The sequence below is a fragment of the Oreochromis niloticus genome, linkage group LG4 (genome assembly GCF_001858045.2).
Source record: "Oreochromis niloticus isolate F11D_XX linkage group LG4, O_niloticus_UMD_NMBU, whole genome shotgun sequence".
Lineage (NCBI taxonomy): Eukaryota > Metazoa > Chordata > Actinopteri > Cichliformes > Cichlidae > Oreochromis > Oreochromis niloticus.
This window is the reverse complement of record NC_031969.2, coordinates 32,102,143-32,123,999: the sequence shown is the minus strand read 5'-3', so window position 1 is coordinate 32,123,999 and position 21,857 is coordinate 32,102,143. Positions and strand designations below refer to the sequence as shown.

Genomic DNA, 21,857 nt, shown 5'->3' with positions numbered 1-21,857 from the left:
TGTGGGTCTGTGTCGGTGTGTGTCTGTCTGCATGCGTTTGATGGGAGGGCGAGATCCTCTCTTTGAAAGCCTGCAGGCTGCTCTTCAGATGAAAAAGCACACAAGCGACTGCCTCGGAGATCACATGCCACTCAAACTGTGCAGTCAGACCTGAGAGTGTCAGAGAGCGGGGATATGGAAGAGACGGATGAAGGCAATACGTTTGCAGGCGTGGGGGAGAGGGAGTGATGGGAGCTGATGGGATTGGAGCTACAGTAGCTGAGCTGCGTCTGATTGCAGCTCTTGATAAAGAAAGTATCTGATAGGCAATCAGAGCTGTGGCCTAGGAGGATTTGAAATTTTTGTTGTGCTATGGATTGGACCACCTCTTCATCTTTTCACCCATCTTTGAGAGCGCTGATGGGATTTTGACAGCACTTGAGGAATGTTGCGTCTTCGATAGCGTTTCAGAATTGCATGTCAGTGTCACAACTGCAAGACAAAAAAGAGTTGCTGGCTAAAATCTGCAGGATCAGTCCGACTCAGGAGTTGGGAAAAGCTGCGATGCTGAAGCCAGAAAGAGTTTGCAATTAGCTGGTTTTCTCTGTTTGCAATTAGCTGGTTTTCTCTAACCTCTCAACGGTAAAGAAGTCGTTTAACCCATATCCAGAGGGACACGCTTCCTATAAATGCTTTAGACTGAGCAAACAGTCGTGATGATTATTTATGTCATTAATAAAGGAAATAAGCAAAATAGGAAATGACTTGGAGCCAAAAGCTGGCTGTAAAGTGGGGCCTTTTTACCAGGGTGGTATACGTCCTAACCACTCGGCCTCTTTCAGGTTATGAAACAGAAAAGGAAAGAAAAACGACAGGAGAGCCCAGTTACCAGTTTGCTCACTTGATTATTCAAGTACAGTAACTTCCTATCATTTACCAGGTTTATACACAGAACTAAATTAACTTACTTTGAAGAGATTTTTTTTTCTTCTTTAAATCTGAAGCGCCTTCAGCGTTGCTCAGTGGTCCCAAATACCCTGACTCTAAGGCTACGTTCACACTGCAGGTCTTAATGCTCAATTCCGATTTTTTGATCAAATCCGATTTTTTTTTTGTCTGCTTGTTCACACTACAAATAAAATGCGACAGCAAACGCGCTCTAGTGTGAACGCTCAAAGCGGCCCGCATGCACAAAAGATGATGTCACACACAACGCGCTCTGTTTAGACCCAGACCAAACAGTGTTGTTTGACTGATGGCCCTTAATATAAAGACTTCAGACTTTACGTTTCCCAATTTTTGCTTTAAGTTATTTTGTTATTTACATAATAATGTAAATACATTAAAAATTATCCTTATTGCTGTTTTAGAGGAGCGGTGCTTCAAAGGATAATCTGCAGATTTCTGTCAGAATCTGCAGATTATACAGTACAAATAAAATGTTCACGTTTCTCCAACGTTGTCTTCCCAACAGTTTCACTAACATCTACACTGGATGGCCAGGAAGCGTTCGCAATGTCTTCTAGGGCGCTTCTCCGACGCTGATAATTGGCGTCTGTCTTGTGTCAGTGACGTAAAAGACGGATTTAATGCGACATGACCGTTCAAACAGCAGTCGCTTTCTAAAACATCGGATATGTATCGGATTCAGGACCACATACGAAAGTGACCCAGATCGGATTTGAAAATATCGGATTTGTGCCGTTCACACTGTCATACCATGATTGGATATGGGTCGCATAGGGTCAAAAAATCGGATTTGATGCGCTTTCGCCTGCAGTGTGAACGTAGCCTAAAAGCAGATCTATTTATTTCCTTACTTTCTGTTGTTATTAGAGATGGCGCGATACCACTTTTTTATGTCCGATACCGATATCATAAATTTGGATATCTGCCGATACCGATATGAATCCGATATTGTGTGTTTTTTAATATCTTGCTGCATTTTGTATAAGTTCATACTCAAGTTTAAATAAACAACAACACTAAAGCTATTCTGTTATACCTGTATGTAAAAAATACACTGCACCCAAAATATTTCATAGTTCAGCAACACTGATCAATCTAATAAACCTTACCTAACTTAAACCTACTCCATCCTTCCTATTCTGGTATTTTAAAGAGTACTTAGCAGAAATATTAAGCAACCTAACTAATAGGGTTGCAAACTCCCAGCAAAAAAACAAAAAAATAGGGAACCACCCACCCTCCACCTCATGATGCTTAATCGATGTAATCAACTTTAATTTGATGCAGGGTGAAAAAAAATGCACAGAAACAAATTATTTTTCAAGAATAATTAAATAGATTCAACATCTTTCTTCTACAGAATTGCAGACTGCACAGATGGTACCTTCCCAAAGGAAAAAGTACTATAGCTTACTAGGGTATATTAGACTTAAGAGTTACTATATATAGTAATGGACTTCTATACATTTTACATCAGATTAAAACTTTGGGTGTAAGATTCAGATAATTATTTATTAAAAGCTAGACATTTTAAATGAGAATAAGAAAGAAAAGTATGTCTTTGTGCCCCCTTTTCCCTGTTCATGCCCTATCGGCCCCCCTGGCTAAACTTTGCTAGATCCGCCCCTGCACAGTTACCAGCCGTCAGCTACGTAGAAAAGGATCCTGGTGTAGAAAGTAATATTAAATACATTCTAACAACAGCTTATCAAGGTTAAACGTGCTGCTGTTGTTCCGCCGTTGGTTTCCTCTTTCTGGTGCAAAGTGGGCCAAAAACAAAGAAGAGAGACGGACTCGCGACAGAAAAGCCGATCAGCTGATCGAGAGAGAGGCAGTCGCTCCATATATCGGTTGTTAAGCTTAACGTGGGAACGCTTTACAAACATTCAGAGATGAACTTACACACTTGCTTTACTTCTCTCTGGGATAACTTCCTCGGAGATTAAATGCTGGTTTGGTAGCGAGGCTACAAATACACACAGCCGCTCTATCACGTGACGCATACTGCTGCAACGTGCTACATTTTTTATTTTTCGCCGATATCCGATCCAATAATTTAGGTCAGTATCGGACCAATACTTAATATCGGATCGGTCCATCTCTAGTTGTTATATGGGATATTTTTCTGGCTTAAAATGGGCAGATGGTTCTTTTTGGTCATTTGAAAATTAAAAGTGTATTTTTGCTTTTCATATGTAAGAAAACCGTGACATATCTCGTTATAATGGTGGCCACAGTTTCAAATAATGGGGTCAGTGTATGTGCAAGTAATTCCTGTGAGCAGAGAAGCCCAAACATGTTCACGAGTGACAGCCGATCAGAATATTGTTGATTAAAGGGGGAGGAGCTAAAACGACCTGTATCAGACAGAAGGTGAACTGTGGCCCAGTGTAAGAACACAAGAGATACTTTACACTGCAGTAGCTTCCAGTAATACAGACGAGCAGAACATCACGTTGGAAGTGATTTTCTTTCATTTAACAGAATGATTGACAGTTTATTATTCATGTAACACAGAAAATGTGATTTTACTGTTAATCTCTTGGTTTAGTTTCAGCATCCTGCACTGTTTGCTTTACTCTGCATTATATAATGGACATATTCATTAGAACGATTGTATGTTTTTTATAAAAACACTTTCCTTATTGATATATTTTTTCTAGTTTATTGAGTCATTTCATTTCTACTTCTATTATTGACCTTTTTTCCTCTGACATATTTATTTTTATTGAGTGATTTTGCTGTAATGGGCCGTTTTAGTTTGCATTGGTGGTTTTTCCGTGGCTATTTTTCTAATTTGGGGGTTAATAAAAAGTGCTTCTGTCTAATACTCTCTGTATTTTTCAGCTCTTATGGTTTAACAGTGAAGCACTCAAAGGCAGCTTTTACATGACTGTGATTGATTTCTGACCTAATTAAGAAATGTAAAGCACTTCTGAAGCCTTATTCAGCTAGCTAAATGTGCTTTCCCATTTGATCTTCCTGCAGAGCGTGTTCACTGTTTTGTTGGGCCCGTTCACCTTCTTCAACGCCCAGAAGACAAAGTATCTCCAGATTCTCACCTCACTCATGCGATGGATTGGTAAGAAAACATTCCTACGATATTCCCTCATTACGTTCTGTTTTTCTTTTCACTATTTTCTCCCCTCGCTTTCTTTGACCTCTTTATTTCTGCATCCTCTTTTTCCACCCACGCATATTTCCATTTTATCGGCGTCTCCCTCAGAGTTTCTTTCATCCCTCCCTCCTGCCTTCACCTGCCTGTGTGGCTGCTGCGTTTAAGGTCCGTCCATCATGGTTTGGTCCTGCTCTGTGTCTTTGATTCCCATCTCCTCTCATTCCTCAGCCTGACAGGCTTGACAGCCCGTCCCAAGCTTGATTGGACCGTCACTCACATGGCGACGGATGAAAATAAACCGCCCGTCCTGGGTCCACTGTTAAAATCACAACACCACTGAATCATGGCACTCCCGCCGCCCCCGTACGACCGCACGCTTGCTCGCGTAAACGCCACGCAGACACAACAGCATTCGTGCTCTGTCCATCGTCTGACTAAATAACACGCGGGTTTTAGCTGCATCCTTCCCTCTTCTTCATCTCAGCGTCCCCTGGCTCTGCAATTGATTGGTTGTGTCACTTTTGCAGGGCTCCAAACAACACAGGCTAATGATTTAAAACTGCTCCAGTGGACGAGGGAAGATACCCGAACAGCAAATCGTTAAAAAAAAAACAGCCTGTTTTTCTTGTAGGGCGGGAGCTAAACCATGGAAACCACTTTGAAGTTGTTGATAAAAGCCAAAGATAAACTTGTCGTACTTATAATATTCTTGATCTGCTGTACTTTAGGTCGCTAAATGTGGAGCGCTGAATCTGGTTAAACGTGCGCCGTTTTCAAAAGAATTTAGAGTTTTGACAGAGATGAGAGGCAGAGAGATGTGCTTTCTTAAACTAACTATTAAATAATTCTCTTTTAACGTGAGCATCAAAATCAGCTGCATCTCCAGTGAGTCTCTCGTCCTTTGGATGAATTTCTGCGTCACCGTGCTGGGCTGGGGGAGCAGCTGAATGAGACCAGGCTAGCTGATTACTGAACATTAGAGTGAATGAATTGCTCGCTAGTAAAGTGATCACGGTCATTGTCCGGCTCTTTGAGGGATAAAAATGTGAAATAAGAAATGCTAAAATGAGTAGTTAAATATAACTGCACGGGCCTCTCAGCTGCCCATATTACCAGTATAGGATAAATACTGATATGACATGCTAAAAGTTAAAAACCCTTCAAAGCTACCGACATGCATAAACAGATGGATACACTGGGGGAAAAGGCAGGCTATCAGCTGACATTCATACCAAACAGCTCTGTCAGTGGCGTACGTTTGGTCAACTACACAAACGGCACACATCAGTCACGGTGTCTGTAAAAGTCAGGACTGTTCTCAGACATGAAAGCGCTCTACAACAATCCAGAAGCAAGCACAGCACAAATTCACCGACCTCTTTACGAGAGGACGGCTGAAGCGTTAGTGCTGTTTTAAAACATTTTTGAGTTTCGCGTCGACTCTTTCATGTTTTACATCCAGTAGTTTCCACTTTGTTAAACACCTGCCATGTGAGAAAAATTGGACAGAATAAATAAACGCTCCACTTTCAATACCCTGAATTACACTTTAGAATGAGGACTTAATAACCTTCTGTAACATTTAGAGTCCAAGTACATGCTGACCTGTGCACAGATGTCTTGGCCCTCGTCGTGGCCTACTTTGTCCATCACACCATCAATCCTTATTATCGGCCTGGTTCCTTTTCTTTGCTCTGTCCAGTTGTGCATCTTTGTTTTTCGTGCGGAGCACCGAGCAGCCTTCCCAGTGTGTAGACACAGTCTGAGTTATAGATTGCTTGTTGGAGTATTTCTGCATGAGCTGCGTGTTGAGGATAAGTCGGTGTATTGTCCCACTAGAATTCAGCCTCTTTTCGTGAATGCTGTTGAGTGTGATGTTCAGAAGAACAACCAAAGAGAAGTGAATGCACTGGTGCAAATAGGCTGCATGCAGAATATTAACAAGTATGAACAAATAAACGATAAGGAGCTTGTTTGCGAGCTGGGGCGCTCGTACTCGTAGCCCCATGTTTTGTAATACTACCATCTGGAAAATGTATGTTGTGTTGTTGTTTATTATACTGTGTCCCTGGGTCTTGGTATCCACTTTATTTGAAAGCGTTGACACTGAACACATGAGACAGGAGACCCTGCCTCCCCTCCTGACCATTACTCACCAGTCCCCGGATGCACCTGCAGTCACATGTGCTGCCCTGAGCGAGGACGGGGTGCGTTTGATGTCAGAGGTAGCAGCTGGCCGGTGCGTCGGTGCCCCGCCCGCCGCCCTCGGCTCCAGCCTTGTCACAGTTGTTGCCACTCAACTGTAGTCACCTTGTTGTCCAGAGAGCCCGATTTTTGCACCAAACATGAGTGATGGTGTACCTGCCTGCTGCTCGGCTGTCGGTGACATGCTGGGATATTCAGCAGAGTCACCATTAGCCTGGGTCAGCGTGACACCTTTTATACAACCCAGAATTCCTAGCTGCAGTCATTTAGTCACCTTGTTTGCAGCAGTGCCATATAAATCTAAATTAATGCTTTATAGTCACTAATAAAGGACGTCATCAGGGCCATCTGCATCTCTGCGATAACGTGTCTCACAGCAAAAGTACCTCACATGTTGGTGAAGGACAAGGAGAGAGAGGAGGAACCACAGTGCACACCTTGGATATGAATATTCAGGGTTATATATACACAGTGCATCATAGCTGCAGTTAGATGTAGTTGGAGTGTCTTCACCAGAGATGGGCAGTAACCCGTTACTGTAATCCGATTACTTTTTTCAAGTAACAAGTAAAGTAAGGGGTTACTATTGCAAAAACGGTAATTAGATTACTGTTACTTTTCCGTAAGCACGCTGCGTTACTGCGTTACTAAGACTGTGATTTTTTGCAAGAGTGTCTCATGACAATGACGTAAGCGAGTGCGACGTTCGTGACAACAGCTGTGTGCAGATCAACAATGGATAATATATGCGGAGAGAGTATGAGCGTGCAGCGTTTAAAGCTTGGAAGTACTGACGTTACTTTGAGTTTGATTCCATAAAAAGTGACAAAAACATTAGCGTCCGCTGTTCACTGCGTGGGAAGAAAACTTCTTTTTACAGCGAAAAAACCCCTTAACTTCCGAGCAAGCACCGAGTACGCTGCCACGGAGTGGGAAATTCACAGAGAAACTTGCGGATTCTTCCACTGACCACTGCGGCACACCTGCACCAGGACAAACATCCGCCATCCCAGGTGAAAATAGAGCAACAGGACCGCTGAGTCTTTGATTTTATTTATTTTCTGCTGTGTTTTACTTGCATCTATTTGAAAGAGTGAGTGTAAACACAAAAAATATTTTATTTTATGTGCTGGAATGTGCAGAAAATAGGTTTAAATGTTAAACAAATTTCTTCCAGTCAGAGAATGTTGCATATAATTTAATTTTTGCTTGATGCATAAAGTTAAAAGATTAAAACTAATAAAACAAGTTTTAAAAAGAGACTTTTCCATTTGATTACATTTTGTATGATGGATTATGCAGAAAAAGTAGAATTGGGCTGAAAGATCAGGTTGTAAATCATGTTTTTAAAAAGTAACTAACTAGGTAATTAATTACTTTTGAAAATAAGTAATCAGTAAAGTAACGGGATTACTTTTTGGGGGAAGTAATCAGTAATTAGTAACTGATTACTGGTCTTCACCATATTTAGTTGTTTTTTTCCACATTAATCTTGATAAATGTAAGGTAAAGGCAGGTATTGCTGTAACCTGTTGCAGACGGCCTCCTCCTGCCCGCTGTCAGCAGAGTGGATCATTACTGGTGCTCCAGAAGGACACTTTCCAAACACTTACAGCTACACAGCTTCTCTAATTGTTATTGAGTCATATGAGACGAAGGGAAAAAGTTAACAGCCAGGTCACTGCCATATGGATCCTGGGGCTCCCAAAAACAGCCATGAGGCTTACTTAACAGGAAAGCCTTTAAAGATTTGTACTCGATGTTTGTGGCTGAAGCGGTTGGCCATCCTCGATCACTAAACTGTTCACTCGGGTCAGAAACATCTCCCATTACTGGGAAAAATGAAAACATAGATTTAAACTCTAGCTCTACTGGCTGGCACCAGGATATGGAGATGGAGTGACTTTAGTTTTGTCCAAAAAAATAGTACTTTTTGATTTCAGTGTAATTCATTTAAAACAGTTTAAGATTGTGTCCTGAGTTCATCTTTCATAAATAACTTGACTTTTGCTGTAAGTCAAATGCTGGTAGTTTCAGCGATCTGCAGGTCTCTCCATCATCTAATGTTCTTAGTTTACAACAACATAATGTAAAGAGCTAAGAAATTCCCCGCAGGGATGCTCACAGCTGCCCACTGCCATTTTAAATGGGCGAGGGATTTAGATGTTGTTTTTGAAGGTCAGGGGGACTCTAGTGGCTTGTTGACTGGAAAGGTTCTGCTCATTCAGAGCGAGTGGTGAGTTATGAGCTGGTCTTAATGAAGTGAACCGCAGCCAGAATCACAGTTCAGAGGTCCTGAAAAATTACATTTTAAGACCAGCTGGAAAGCATCAGTCCTTCTCTGGCTTTCAGTGACATTCGTGTTGTCAGGAGTAAAGAACTTTTTTTTTTTTTTTTTTTGCATCTAAACAGTTATATGATCACGACCACTTTCACTGCTCTAACAGTGTTTTTACTGTCTGCCTGCCTTCCCTGCTTAGCATTGATGTTCCTTTGTGTGATGGCCACTTTGATTTTCTGCTGAGATGGTTTTGAGGTGGTTCGGGAATCACAATCCAATACAGCTGTATCCACTAACTAAGCTTTTGATTAGAGACACTGACGTCAGGTCTTTGTTTACCTCAGAGGTGGTATCATTACACAGAAAGATTTGATTAAAGTGATTAAAATGTGATGCAGCTTCAGCCATTTGTTAAAAAAAATCGTTAATGCTTAATCCACTTAGCGTTGTGGTTGTCGTTTATTTGACATTTGACCTTAATCTTAGGTGCAATATTAGAATTATGTTTTGTAGGCTTTTTTAAAAACATTGATTAAAATGTAAACTGCTGACACTGTCCACTGCACGCACTCACTGCTGGGTAACAACTAGAAAACCAGTGGATATACTGTATACTTACAGAAAGTAGGGTTGGACATGACAAAGCAGCTAATAGCAGGACGGTACAATGTTAGCAAGCAGCTAGCTGTAGCCTAGCTACACTGCAGGAATCTGGTGATGGTTAGTTTGTAACATTAGCTGATAAAATAACATGAAAATGCTTTGTGAAGTTATTAAACCAGCAATGAGGGTCTGACTCAATTAACTGACCTTGTCTAGACAGGTTTTTTTAAATATTAACGTGGATACCTGTATTAGCTAACATTATCCAGAGGAGAGATCCCTCCATGAGTCTAATGACCGAGGTTGACTGTACTTTCCCCTGATGGTCAAATTCCTGTTTGGTAAGATGGGCTTCATTAGTTACTGTCTAAAGTGTTACATATGCAACGTAAACATCAGTAGCAAAATCCACTGTGGATTTTTCCCAAACATGGAGTTTGTGTTGAGCTGGTGATAAAACTTTGCTGATTTTTTTCGCACTCTGCAATGTCTTTTTGCAACAGGAGAGTCAGCTCAATTGGTTTTACTCTATTTATTAAGAATCTGAGCACCTTTTTCATTTTGTGGTTGATTGCTGTCCTACAGGAGCTATGCTTTTGTTTTTTCAAAACTGATAATTGGCTGGACTCTTAATGCGAGTTAATATATCTGTTTATGCAAATTTTCCCTGATGTGTCACAGTTAATTGCCGTGCTATCACAGTTCGCATGTCATTACCAGTTTGACCCCTTTCAGCTGCAAACTGATAGCAGACGGACTTCCTCTTATTGTCGTTTTATACTTTATTGAAGCAGAGTTGTTTTGTGGATGACGTATGACTGCATGTTAAACTTGACATGTTTAACATTTATTCGTCGTTCTTCCCCTGGAAACCATTTTACTGGGGGAGTCCTGACAGTCTAATTTATAAGTTACTTTTCAGTCGATTGAAGACATGGACAATAAAAAAGCATCATTGTTATTTAACATCAACATATTTATGTCATAGTATATCATAGTATAAGTATAGAGATCTATTAATTTCTTTTGAGAAAATAGACTGAACCAGATAAATGGTCATTTTTTTTAGACCTAAACTTTTTTTAAATGAAGACTAAACCACTTCTTTATATTGTTTGTTTCCTTTTTTATAAAGCACCTTGAGGTGACTGATGTTGCCAGTTGTTGCTATATGAATAAAATGAAATTGAGCATCTTTATCAAAGCATTTAAATCAGTGAAACAGAGGTTTGGCTGGCTCGTGTCTGTGAACCTCAGCTGCAGCATGGGGTGCTAAACGGTGCAGCCAACTGCTGCGCTGCTTTGTGCCGTGTATACAGAAAGCCCTATCCAACATCACAGAGCACGTTAGGAGGCGAGGAAGCCACTTATCACCCAACAAATACTAGTAATTCAACAGCCCCGGCAGTTTGCTACCTCTGTTCCTGATAGGCTTGATGTGATGGAGGCTCGGCACAGTGAGAATTCCTGGAACCCTGGTGAGACCTGGGCAAAGAGCCGGAGCTACTAATTACTGCAGAGATTATCCAAGAGTGCTCAAGGAGTAACTCTCTTAATTAGCGATGGCAAGATTGTGGTGCGTTAAAACTGCCAGAGGGAGGATGCTTAAATTGGCCAACGTGACAAGAAAACAAGCAGCATCACCAGAACCTTGTGTTACATTTGACTGCACAGCATTTCCTCTTCAGCACGGCTGCTTTTTTAAGCATCAAAACACAGCGCAGAAGTCCTTGACCTTCCTGCAGTCATCAGTGAATTGCTCACACTTAAGTACTCACGTTGTTCCATTCAAAGAGCAGGACCTCCCAACTTTCAGCTTTCCTGTGCTCCGCTGCACATGAGATTGATCACCTCTCACCTTCTACCATTTTCTCCTCATTAATTGAGTCCAGGATTCCCATCTCTTCTCAGATAGCAGCTGGGAGTCTTTCTCTCAAGGCAGTCGATGACTTCTTGGAGCATTGAGAGAGTCTGCCAGCCTTGGCTCTAACCGCATCTGCTATGTTTGCTATTAGATACAACACAGCCGTACCAGCTTGCTCTGGAGGGTCGTTAAGTTGAAGCGTTCCTCACAAGGTCAATCGCGTTCCCATCCAGGTAATATAAATCACTGGCTCAAGGAGATGGACGGGCCTTGTCGTGGGGATTGGGATACGTGGTTGCTCAATTTACTCGGCTCTTGTTGTCGCACGTCAAATGTGGTTGGAGAGTATTGGCTGGGCTCAGTGTGTCTATGTGAAGGCGCATTGAATTACCATATCTCGACGGGTAGGTGCAGAGACAATGGCTCATCCTGTCTGTGTGATGGTATGTTGTGCAGGGCTTTGAAAGACGGGTGTTGTTTTCACGTTTCCACATGTGCACTGCACAGACGTGGCACTGAAATCTAGTCCATGAAGGTGATTGTGAAAGTTTAACTTCAAACATTTATAACCTGTGATTCAATACAGATCATTTTTATTTCTCTGTGACCATCATTTCAGTATAGCTGCCCAAATAAGCTCCCAGAGGCCAAAGATGGCTGATGACTGGTAGATATGCAAGTATACAGTCAGATCAGACATTAGTCACTCCTATGATAAAGTCCATGAGATGTCAGATTGCATCAACGTGCGAATACTAGCATTAACAGCTCCATTGCCTTTTGCACGCTCAATCCATCACCTAAACCAAAAGGAGTAATTTCAGCAGGGCGCACAGCATTTCCTGTTGTGTATACATGCAAGTGTGGACTACATCGATGTTTGTGACACCGAATTTGCAGGTCAGTTAACTGGTTTGGCATTTTTAGGTCTTAGGATTGGCTAAGACTACAATAGAGCAATAAAATAATACTATTTAGTTTAAACATCTAGGCCTTTACTCGCTCACATAGTTGGTAAAAGTTATCTTTGGGTCTAATTCTCCTGAAATCATTTTTTGGTTTATGTGCGAAATGTTTCCAGTCTTGTCGGCGAGCAAATAAAAACCACAGAAGAAGACAGGAGCGTTAATGGCTACAAGAAGACATGATGGGTTTAGATTAAAGCAGAGTCATGTGTATGCGCTACCCGGTTCTCTGTAATTTGTCACTGAATAATGCATTTTAAGGAGCAATGAATGCCCCTTATGCTCGTCTCTTACGTCAATCCAGAGAATTATGAGGCCTTACTGAATTTACTATGTAAATAAACTTCTACACTCAGTTAAGGTGATCAAAGCTAATATGCTTTCATTTCACGGCTGTACAGTGCTCCAGCATTGAGATTCATGGCTTATAGGTGCAATGAGTGCGATAAAATTGTCACGGCCGGACGTGATTTGCCCACCTCGTGTAGCATTATGCAGGCGAGGGCCGGTGACAAATGAGCACATTATGAAAGGCTTCAATCTAGTGGCTTTTATTCTTAGTGCTCAGCTCCTCTCTACCATCTGATTGACTTTCAGTTACTTTGAATTATAATGAGTTGGTTCCTGTGACTTTAGTGGGATAAATGAGTGCTTTGTCTCTGATCAGCATAAAAATGTTCTAATTGTGGGCCAAAAAAATGTTTTCCAATCGATTTTTTTTTTTTTTTCTTCAATTTAAAAGCATTTGGAGTAATATTTCATTTTTAAGCTTCAATAAGATTTGACTGGGAGCTTCCCAGTACGACCAGCCCCGTTGTCCTTGCAGGCTCTCCTGCAGCATCTTAATCTTGGCCAGACTTGGAAAAAGGTGCTTTAGGTAATGTAACCGTGCCCAGCCACCCTGAGGCACTCTTAATTAAAAGCCCCGTGCTAGTTTCCTTCCTGTGCAGCCTGTGAGTGTTGGTGTCAAGATGGAGAAAAGCTTTCTTTCTCTTCCCCTGCACCTCCGTCTCCCTGGTGTACCGCAGGCAGACGGGTATAGTTGCCAGCTATTTCACACACAGCTTCGTGCAGACAGAAAGGCGGAAAAAGATGAGAGTTTGAAGGAGAAAGAAGACAGGCGGAGCAAAGGGAGCAGACAGATGGTTTTGGTGATGACTCTTTCACACATTGCAGATGTTTTGTAGGAAGAGAGAGCAATTCAGAGAGAGTATCTATACAGCACAGATATATTAAGGAACTTTTTTGCGTGTCATTGTCCTTGAAAGCTGGTGTGTTGCCCATTCGTTTGACATCTCTGTGTAAGAGGGTTGAGGTCGTAGCGGGGAGTCGCAGAGCTTTCCCCAGAGCCACAGATTACATTGGGCCTAAGCCAAAGATGCATTAAATATTGAACAGTCGTGAAACAGGTTTTACAGACTTTGTGCTTACATGTGAAATTCAAGGCAAGCGTGAAACAAGGGTGCGAAATGTAGCTGTGTCGGCTACATTTTCAGCAAGTGTTCAATCAGGCAGCCCACCAGTTATAATCTCATAAATTTAGCCTCTGGAGACAATGGCCCGAGTTTTGGAGCTTTAAAGAAAGCTAAAAGATGCACACAGCTTCTGGGAGTTGCTTTCTTTGAAATGGCCAGTAGGGGGCGACCTCTCTGGTTCTGCAAAGAAGTCTGTTTGTGTGAAGGTCTATGAGAAAATTAGCCTACTTCTCCTTTGACTTTCGACCTCAGTTAAAACGCTTATGATGAGCGCCATGTTTCTCTGTTAAATGATGTTCACTTTCTGAGTAAAACAGAAGATAAAGTATGGCGCGCATTAAAGTGTCTCTGCTTTGTGATAGATGAGTCGTTACCTTATGAGCTTGCAGTGTCGCCTCGTTGCCTTTTTTTAAATTGTTCACGATAAAAAACATATATACCTTGTTGTACTGAAATCTGTGCTGATTTCGTTCTTTATGCATGCAGGTAAATTTAAGCAAGTGAATAAAAGTGCCAAACTTTCATGAAACATTAAAAGTCTGAATATTCCTTTTCAGAGATCAGATTTTCATCCGCTCAATCCTCAAGAGCTCTTTGTGGCTCTTTTGTAAAGCTCTACAGCCACACTGAAACACTAAAACAAAGGCAAAATGAGCTTTTTTTCCTGGTTCTTCTTTGGTCAGCAGATCCTCTTGACACGTTACTTTGCCTCTTGTACTGTGTAGAATCTACACTGTAGATGAACAAAGCTTGCCTTGTGGCATATTGCATCCCTCCAGTTTAGCTGCTGGTCTGCAGCTGTTAGATATTCCCATCAAAGACAGTGTGAGTCTCAGTCTTTTAGAGTGATGTCAGAGTTTAAGGTATAGAATTATTTTACTGCAGATATGCAGCATATAATGGTCCGAGTGGCACTTCCTAAATGTCACCGAGTGTTTAAAGGACAGCTGATAATGAAAGCTGAGGAGCTGGCTCCTGGCCTGGGCTATGACTAACTCCTGGTGTCACGGGTTGATTGAGTGAGTGTGTGTGTGTGTGTGTGTGTGTGCGCATTTGGAGGAGAGATGGCGTGCTGGGCCACATGACCGTTAGCCTGTAACAGGACTGCATGCGGCTCTCAGGAGTCTCCTTTAGACACAGCTGCCAAAGATGCACCTCCCGAAATCAATTGGAGCTGCAGTGGGAACCGCGGGACGGTTTTATACTGGGCCCTGAAACGATCGCTGGTTTGTTTTTTACACCTGATGTTTCTGGAACAAACAGCTGGAAGGCAGTTCAGCACTGCCATCTTTATCCACATGAAGTTAAACTCTGAGAGAACTGAGACCAGAATACAATGTGGTCACCATATCCAGTTTTCACCTTGTTAATCTTTTGAAAGAATTCACCTTATAACTATAGAAATCAGTCAAATTCACCTTCAACTTTATGTATGGTGTGTTTTTTGGCAGCCCAATAAAATTCAAAATAAAAGCGTAAAAAAGACAATTATTTCTGATATTTTCACGTTTATATTTTATTTTTAATTATCACACTTTTCAGATAATCTGATGGCCAATTTGGAGTTGAGTGGATTATATGCACCAAATACCTCATTTAAAAAGTTGAATTAAACTGCATTTAAGCCTGGATTTAAACCAAATTAATAGTTAAAGACTGGGTGAGCCAGAGTTTTAATCCAGCTGGAAACAGTTAGCCAGATGCCAAATGATCAAACAGGGCTCATGCTGAAAAACATTCAGAGATTTTGCTCCAAAACCAGGGAGAGAGAGCAAAAAGCAGCTTGGTGTTCCCAGTTTGCCCGGGAAAAATGTGAAGATGGAGGGTGTTAATTTATCTCGACGGCTCCATTGTGATTGCACAAAGGCAACAAAATACCACATTAATCTGTCAGTGATTAGCACTGAAACAAGGGTTTAATTAAAAGGTGTACTTATCTCTTTCTGTAAAAGGCAAAATTAGTCGAGGATGTAAAGGAACAAAAGCGTTTGGATTAGGGAGGAGCAACAAAAGGGATCGTTTCATCATTTGAGCCCGAGCTGACCCATGGCTGTTTCAGCTCTCATTGTCATGCACACTGGGTACACTTTGCTGTTTTATAAGTACATTAAAATCAAGTGAGACCGTGAGAAAAACGCTGACATAAACCCTCCTTCATTTCTATTTTTCATCTCTTTTATTTGTTATTTGGAAAGTTAATAACTATTCAGGAAGCCACAGCTCCCTCACACTGTCGCAGTCCTCCACTCACAAACACAAGATTCAATCTAAATATCTTTAATAACACTTGGAAGATTAGATTTAACCCTGTAGATGTTAGAGTGATGTTATTGATATTTAACTAAATTAGATTTTTTTTGAGCTGCATTTGAACAACACTGAAAGCCAGATGACCAGATCATATGTTTAAAATAACTTAATTGAAAATGTGTAAGAAGTATATTTACTGTAATAGTTTGCACAAGTTTGAAGTTTCAAGTTAAACATCTTTAAAAAATATAATCTGCAAGAATTATATAGTTTCTAATATAGATGTAAGATGCTTATTTGATTTATTTGACTTATATTTCGGCATTTAAACCCAGAGAAATTACTCATTTAGTGTAATGGTCAACATTTCCCTTTTACTCCTGTCAGCCACCACACTGAGGCTCCAGTCACACAGCCCTAGAGACCGGTCAGGCACCCCGTAGTAACCACCGATCGCTAAGGGAAAACGGGTATTTTCCTGTTGCCAAGTGCTTCCTGTTACTACTTGGTTGCACAGAGTTATATGGGTACTACTGAAAACCTCCCTGTGATTGTTCAGGTTGCTTGCAGATTTCTACAGTCACCCACAAGTTGCACTGAGGACTCCAACTTGTCTGCAAATATTTGTGTGTCCCCCAACCCCCCCACCAACCCCCACCCAAATCAGTCAAGGCAGACGGCCATCCCTCCCTGAGCCTGGTTCTGTCGGAGGTTTCTTCCTGTTAAATGGAAGTTTTTCGTTGCCGCTTTTGCCAAAGCACTTGCTCATCAGGGGTCATATGATTGTTGGGATTTTCTCTGTTTTCTTTGTATTATTGTAGGGTTTTTACCTTACACTATAAAGCGCCTTAAGGCAACTGTTGTTGTGATTTAGCGCTGTATAAATAAAACTGTACTTAACCCTTGTATGGTGTTCGTATTTTTGTTACTCAGCCAGTGTTCACGGGTCTGGTGGACCCGCTAGAGTTTTGGCTTTCCAATTAACACTATCAAACAATTTTATGTTAAATTACTCAACAGATGTTTACTTCATCCCAATTACGAGCCATGTGAACAGCAAACATGGTTAATTTTTCCCCTTTACCTTTGTTCGGTCACATTTATGAATTAATGTGCTTCTCTTTTTTTTTTTTTCAATAAAATGTTATAAAAAAAATAAAATCAGTTATAATCAAGTGTAAATATCTTTATACCATATTTTGCAGGTTTTGATGGTATATACTACCTAAAGGGGCAACGGCCTCTAAATGGCATGGGTCTCACAGACCCGAACACCATACAAGGGTTAATTGAATTTGCCAACTATGGATTGTTTTGAACTTTAACTTCTTTCATAGCTATTCAAGAAAAATAAAGTGGAGCTATAAATGAGCAGAATAGTTCTCCTTTCTACCAGCATGGTCGAATGTACAATAGTATTATACCTTTTCTGCCATCAGTGGGTTTTTTTAAATCTATTTCCTGTTGTGTTTTTGTCCCTCCAGCTTTCACCATGATGATCATCTTGGCATTAATTCGCATCGGTAAAGACCACGGCGCAGGACACCCACCTGTCGCCTCCTTGTCTGGGGTCCCCAACCTGTTCGGGGTGTGCGTCTACTCCTTCATGTGCCAACACTCGCTGCCGTCCCTGGTGACGCCCATCTCCAACAAGAAGCGCGTCGGCTCGCTGGTGCTTTTCGACTACATCCTCATCCTCGGCTTCTACGTGCTCCTCTCGTTCACCGCCATCTTCTGCTTCGATAGCGCGCTGCTCTACGACATGTACACCCTGAACTTCACAGACAACTGCGACGTGTTAGACATCCCGGTGCTGCGCTACTTCCTCGGCTTGTTCCCCGTCTTCACCATCAGCACCAACTTCCCCATCATCGCCGTCACGCTTCGAAACAACTGGAAGACCCTGTTCCACCGGGACGGAGGTACCTACCCGTGGGTGGTGGACCGAGTGGTATTTCCCCTCATTACGCTCGTGCCCCCCATCGTGGTGGCCTTCTGCACACACAACTTGGAATCCTTGGTGGGAATCACGGGGGCCTATGCCGGTACAGGGATCCAGTACATTGTCCCAGCCTTCCTCGTCTTTTACGCCAGGCGCCACCTGGAGCCTGTGATGGGCAGAGATGCCGTCAACAAGCACCGGTCACCCTTCCGCCACAGCTTCTGGGTGTGGTTCGTTTTGCTGTGGGCTGCCTTCTGCCTCATGTTTGTCACAGCCAACATCATCCTGACTGACACCAAGAAGTGAGAACTCGTATCTGTGTGACCAGTTTGTGGTTCCCGTACAGGAAGCCTTATTGCTGCTGGTTGGGCAGTGTGCCTTTTTATTGAACTTTTGTTGCATAAATTAAATGTAATTAAGAGTAATTTATCAAATATTTTTTGAAAAGGGACCAAATGTCACGTGTTTTATGTTCCACAAAACTAAAGCTGGAACAGTGCATGACAGTTAAAGGGAATTTATTAATAGGATTTTTTGTCAATAAACAGCAGACAGTTTGAGTTTTTCACAAAGCTTTGCACTTTTTAAAAATGTATCCAACGGGCTTTTTGTGGCTTTTTAAACCACAAAAGAAGAGAAAGACATTTAAACCTTCTTTATCCCCGCCGTGTTTGTTGTCCGAGTATCGGTTTTGTAAAGTTGCCAAAATTGTCAACACAACCATCACTGGAGTTCTTCCAGCAAACGCTTCGTTTAAAGCAAACGTATGGCGTAAAATTAGAGTCGGGTGGTGTTACTCACATTACTACAACAACATCACGGGCAACAAAGTAATTCTGAATGCTACAAAATGGAAAAATTGAAGTTTTTCCTTCGCAGTTAGCTTGATCGTATTGTTGTCTGGAGGATTTGTAGCCTGCTGGACGTTTAGCTCTGACTCTGTTGCAGAGCAGGTTGGTTTTGTTCAGTTCACCTCTTCAACAGTAATGGTGCTTCTAAAGTAGCAGCTGACACGTAGTATCACCCTGATACACAAGAATATGAATTATTCCACAGTGTAAAGGGCGTCTGCTCTGTCATCATGCTGGCTCAACAACTTTTTAAATGTGCTGCTTTTGATCTGCAGCAACATATGTTCTCATTGGTGTATGGTAATCTGAGTACTCTAACATGCTACTTAACACGCTGTGCTGCTTAACAGCTCTGTGGGTTGCTCCTAAAGTTTGCCTCATTCATATTCCAAACTATAGAAAAGATCTGACGGACCTCGAGGGCAGAATGTTCCAGTAAAAATATATTAAAGCAAGCGGAAGAGCAGACATGAAAAAGAGCCTGTCACATTCAGACTTGTGCTCTGTTGCAAAACTTGATAATGAGATTGGAACAGGAACCAACAGAAGAAGAAAAACGAAGGGATCGGGGACGATCACTCTTTCATGTCTGACGTGCATCCATTCCTCAGCGGCGCCTGCCTCCAATCTCCTCGCCTCCCCCTGGTGAACAATGAAGCTCCGTCCGTGACAGATCCACTGACAGATAGGCTTCCAGGAGGAGCTCCATCTCTGTTTATCACCTGACACTCGCGCCTGTAGTTCACACACAGGGCATGTCTTCCCGTCTTCTACTCCTCAGCACCCATTCATGACTCTGTCAGCCTCGTGCTGTATCCATCACGCAGCTACACCTGACAGGATAATGGAGATCTACAGCGTTTCAGCTCTGGCTGTGACGAAGGCATCCGCGGCCAAAAGCGAAGGGAGCCAACTGCACAGCTTCATAAAGTGCACACTGTACTGTGCACCAATGGTAACTTCACTGACACTTGGCAGCTTCGTCCAACTTCATTATCGCCCTTACACTTCCATCTTTGACCCGTTGCATGATTCTGTCTGTGTGATTTTCACATTATAGTGGAAATCATCTGGAAATACTTAAGTTCAGACTAACAACAACCAGAAAAACCTTCATGCTCGACTTATAGTGACGTAAAAAAGGTTTGCAGGCAAATGTAGGCGGTGCTCACAGTCCAAGCAGCAGCGACCTCCAGCAGCGTGGTGACCACAGAGTGAGGAATCTCAGGGAAATGCAAACTAACAGCAGTACAAAGCAGGCAGATCCCAAATTAAATTTACCTCAACTCTGAGCTGAGCTGTGATGGCTCTGACATATGACAGGCTCAGGCACCAGCCGCAACGCGAAGCACGGTGAACAAAACCCTGCTTTAAGGAAAACAGTTGAGATCCTCCATTGCCCATGATTAATGCAATCAGGGGCGATGAACTTTCAGCCTTTGGAGACAAACATCTCTGGAAATAAATGGATAAATGATGGAAATAAAAAGGTAGTAAAACGGAGTCAGTGTGCCATTGGACAGGGTCAAGTTGGCATTTTACACTCATCCTGGCATCTACTTACGCAGAAACCCACACTGACTACTCGCATTCAGACTCCAGGCAGAACATCGGATTTGGAACAGAAGTCCCTCCACAGATAGCAACATAGTTGCTGCAGGACGGCAACTTAACTGCACAGTAATATAAGCAACCTTTGTTTTTATGTAACAATGTAACCAGAATGCAACCCGTTGGCCACCAGCTGAGTGAAGCACCTGCTGCGTAGAGACGCACATCTGTGCAGACTGACTCAGACTGTGTTTGTGAATCAGTCTGTGATTATTTGCAATCCTTCACCAATCTGCAGTCGCTTTTCTATTTTTGCTTTAGTGTGACGGAGCTTTTGTTTTGTTCTTTTTGTTGGAAATTTCTAAATATGATTTTGTGACTGTTTGTAGCCACCAAAGACAAAATTTAGCATGTAAGAGGCGCGAGAAAGTAGATCTGGGAGGTGTGTTGCTTTATAACATATACAGATTTCTGCTTGGCTGATGTAGTTTGGTTCCATCCGTCCATTTTCTACCACTTACCTGGGTTATGGGGTGACGGAGGCAGCCCTTTCCATCTGCTGCTTCACCCCCTCTGTTGGATGTAGAGGACTGGCCAGTCTAATAATAAACTCTAGGTTTACTCTAGATTAGCACTACTTCCCTTTATGTAAGGCTTTGACTTTCAGAAGCTTAAATCGTGACACCAAACACCAAAGTCCTTCTTGAAGTCTTTGCCCAGTTGTTTGGATAAAATAAATAATTATTTAAATAAATTTAATTTCAGTGGTTCCAGATTCCAGAGGTCAAGTTTAATAAAAACCACCTAAAGGTTATCTCTGCCTGGATGTGTGCTTCTCTGTTCCGCTGTGAAATTCTCCCGTGGATTTTAATTTTGGATTATTAGTGCGAGTGTCTGAGGCTCCACACCTCAGTGTTTGGAACAAATGGAGAGTGAAGACCAGTACAGATTTCTACTGCTTGCTGGTGAACCCAGAACCCAGTAAATGGAGCTTTTATTTGGTTTGAAGAGTCCAAATGTCCCAGTCAGCCTGATTGAACATCAGATGGTCTGTAAGTATTTCCAGTGGGGAAATAGTTTTGGTTTACAAGGATTTTCTGCACCTTTACTGTGTAAAAACATTTCTACATTGTCTTACATTGTTTTTGTTTACATCTCAAAAGAAAGATTCAGGTTTTGGTTATCTTTAGGCCACTTTATGGTTAAATTGAGTATCTGTCAAAGGAAGAAGGGCATTTTCAGCTGAAACGGCAAAGATATCCACACTTTTAGTCCGAAGCACAGATAAAACTTCCTACAGTATATGCAGCGTGTACAGGATGATTACATGAGACTCTGTGGGAAAGTATTTTCTTCCGGGTCTTAATTGTTGCTGTTGTTCTCATCTTGTAGAAGAATTAACAGTTGTGGTCAATTTAAATGCAAACACAGTTTGAGGGTGTTGGGAGGGTTCAGCGGGTCGCGGAGCGCTTCGAAAGGCGCCGCAGCTTTTTCATCAACCGCTGTAATGCAGTTTAAATTGAAAGGTAATGTGCTGTGACTCGAGTGTTTTTAAGGCACTGCAGCATCAGTCCAGCACTGCTGAAGGTTACAGGGGTGACGGCGGCTGTGGCGTCAGCAGAACACGCTCGTCTTTAACGAGATCGATCGCCAATAATCTAATTTATTGCAAATATCGGCGGTGGGTCGCGCTGGTGTGACGCCCGTCAGCTTCGGTCTGGATGGAGGGAGGAGCGGTGATGTTTAGAAGCCATTTACATGTTTGCAATCGCTTGAAGTGAAGCGAAAAATACGAACACGTGAA

The 21,857-nt window shown here is 42.1% G+C and overlaps 1 protein-coding gene across 2 annotated transcripts in view; it reads left to right on the top strand.

Annotated features, from left to right (window-relative positions):
- The window catches only part of tmem104 (transmembrane protein 104), a 79,083-nt gene extending 57,444 nt beyond the window's left edge, over positions 1-21,639 (top strand). For both annotated transcript variants that reach the window (XM_005469081.4, XM_013269816.3), the window contains exons 10-11: positions 3,937-4,030; positions 17,194-21,639. In XM_005469081.4, coding sequence (XP_005469138.1) covers positions 3,937-4,030; positions 17,194-17,957 — 858 coding nt within the window. In that variant the 3' untranslated portion in view covers positions 17,958-21,639. The remainder of the gene's footprint in view (positions 1-3,936; positions 4,031-17,193) is intronic.
- Positions 21,640-21,857: the final 218 nt, after the last annotated feature.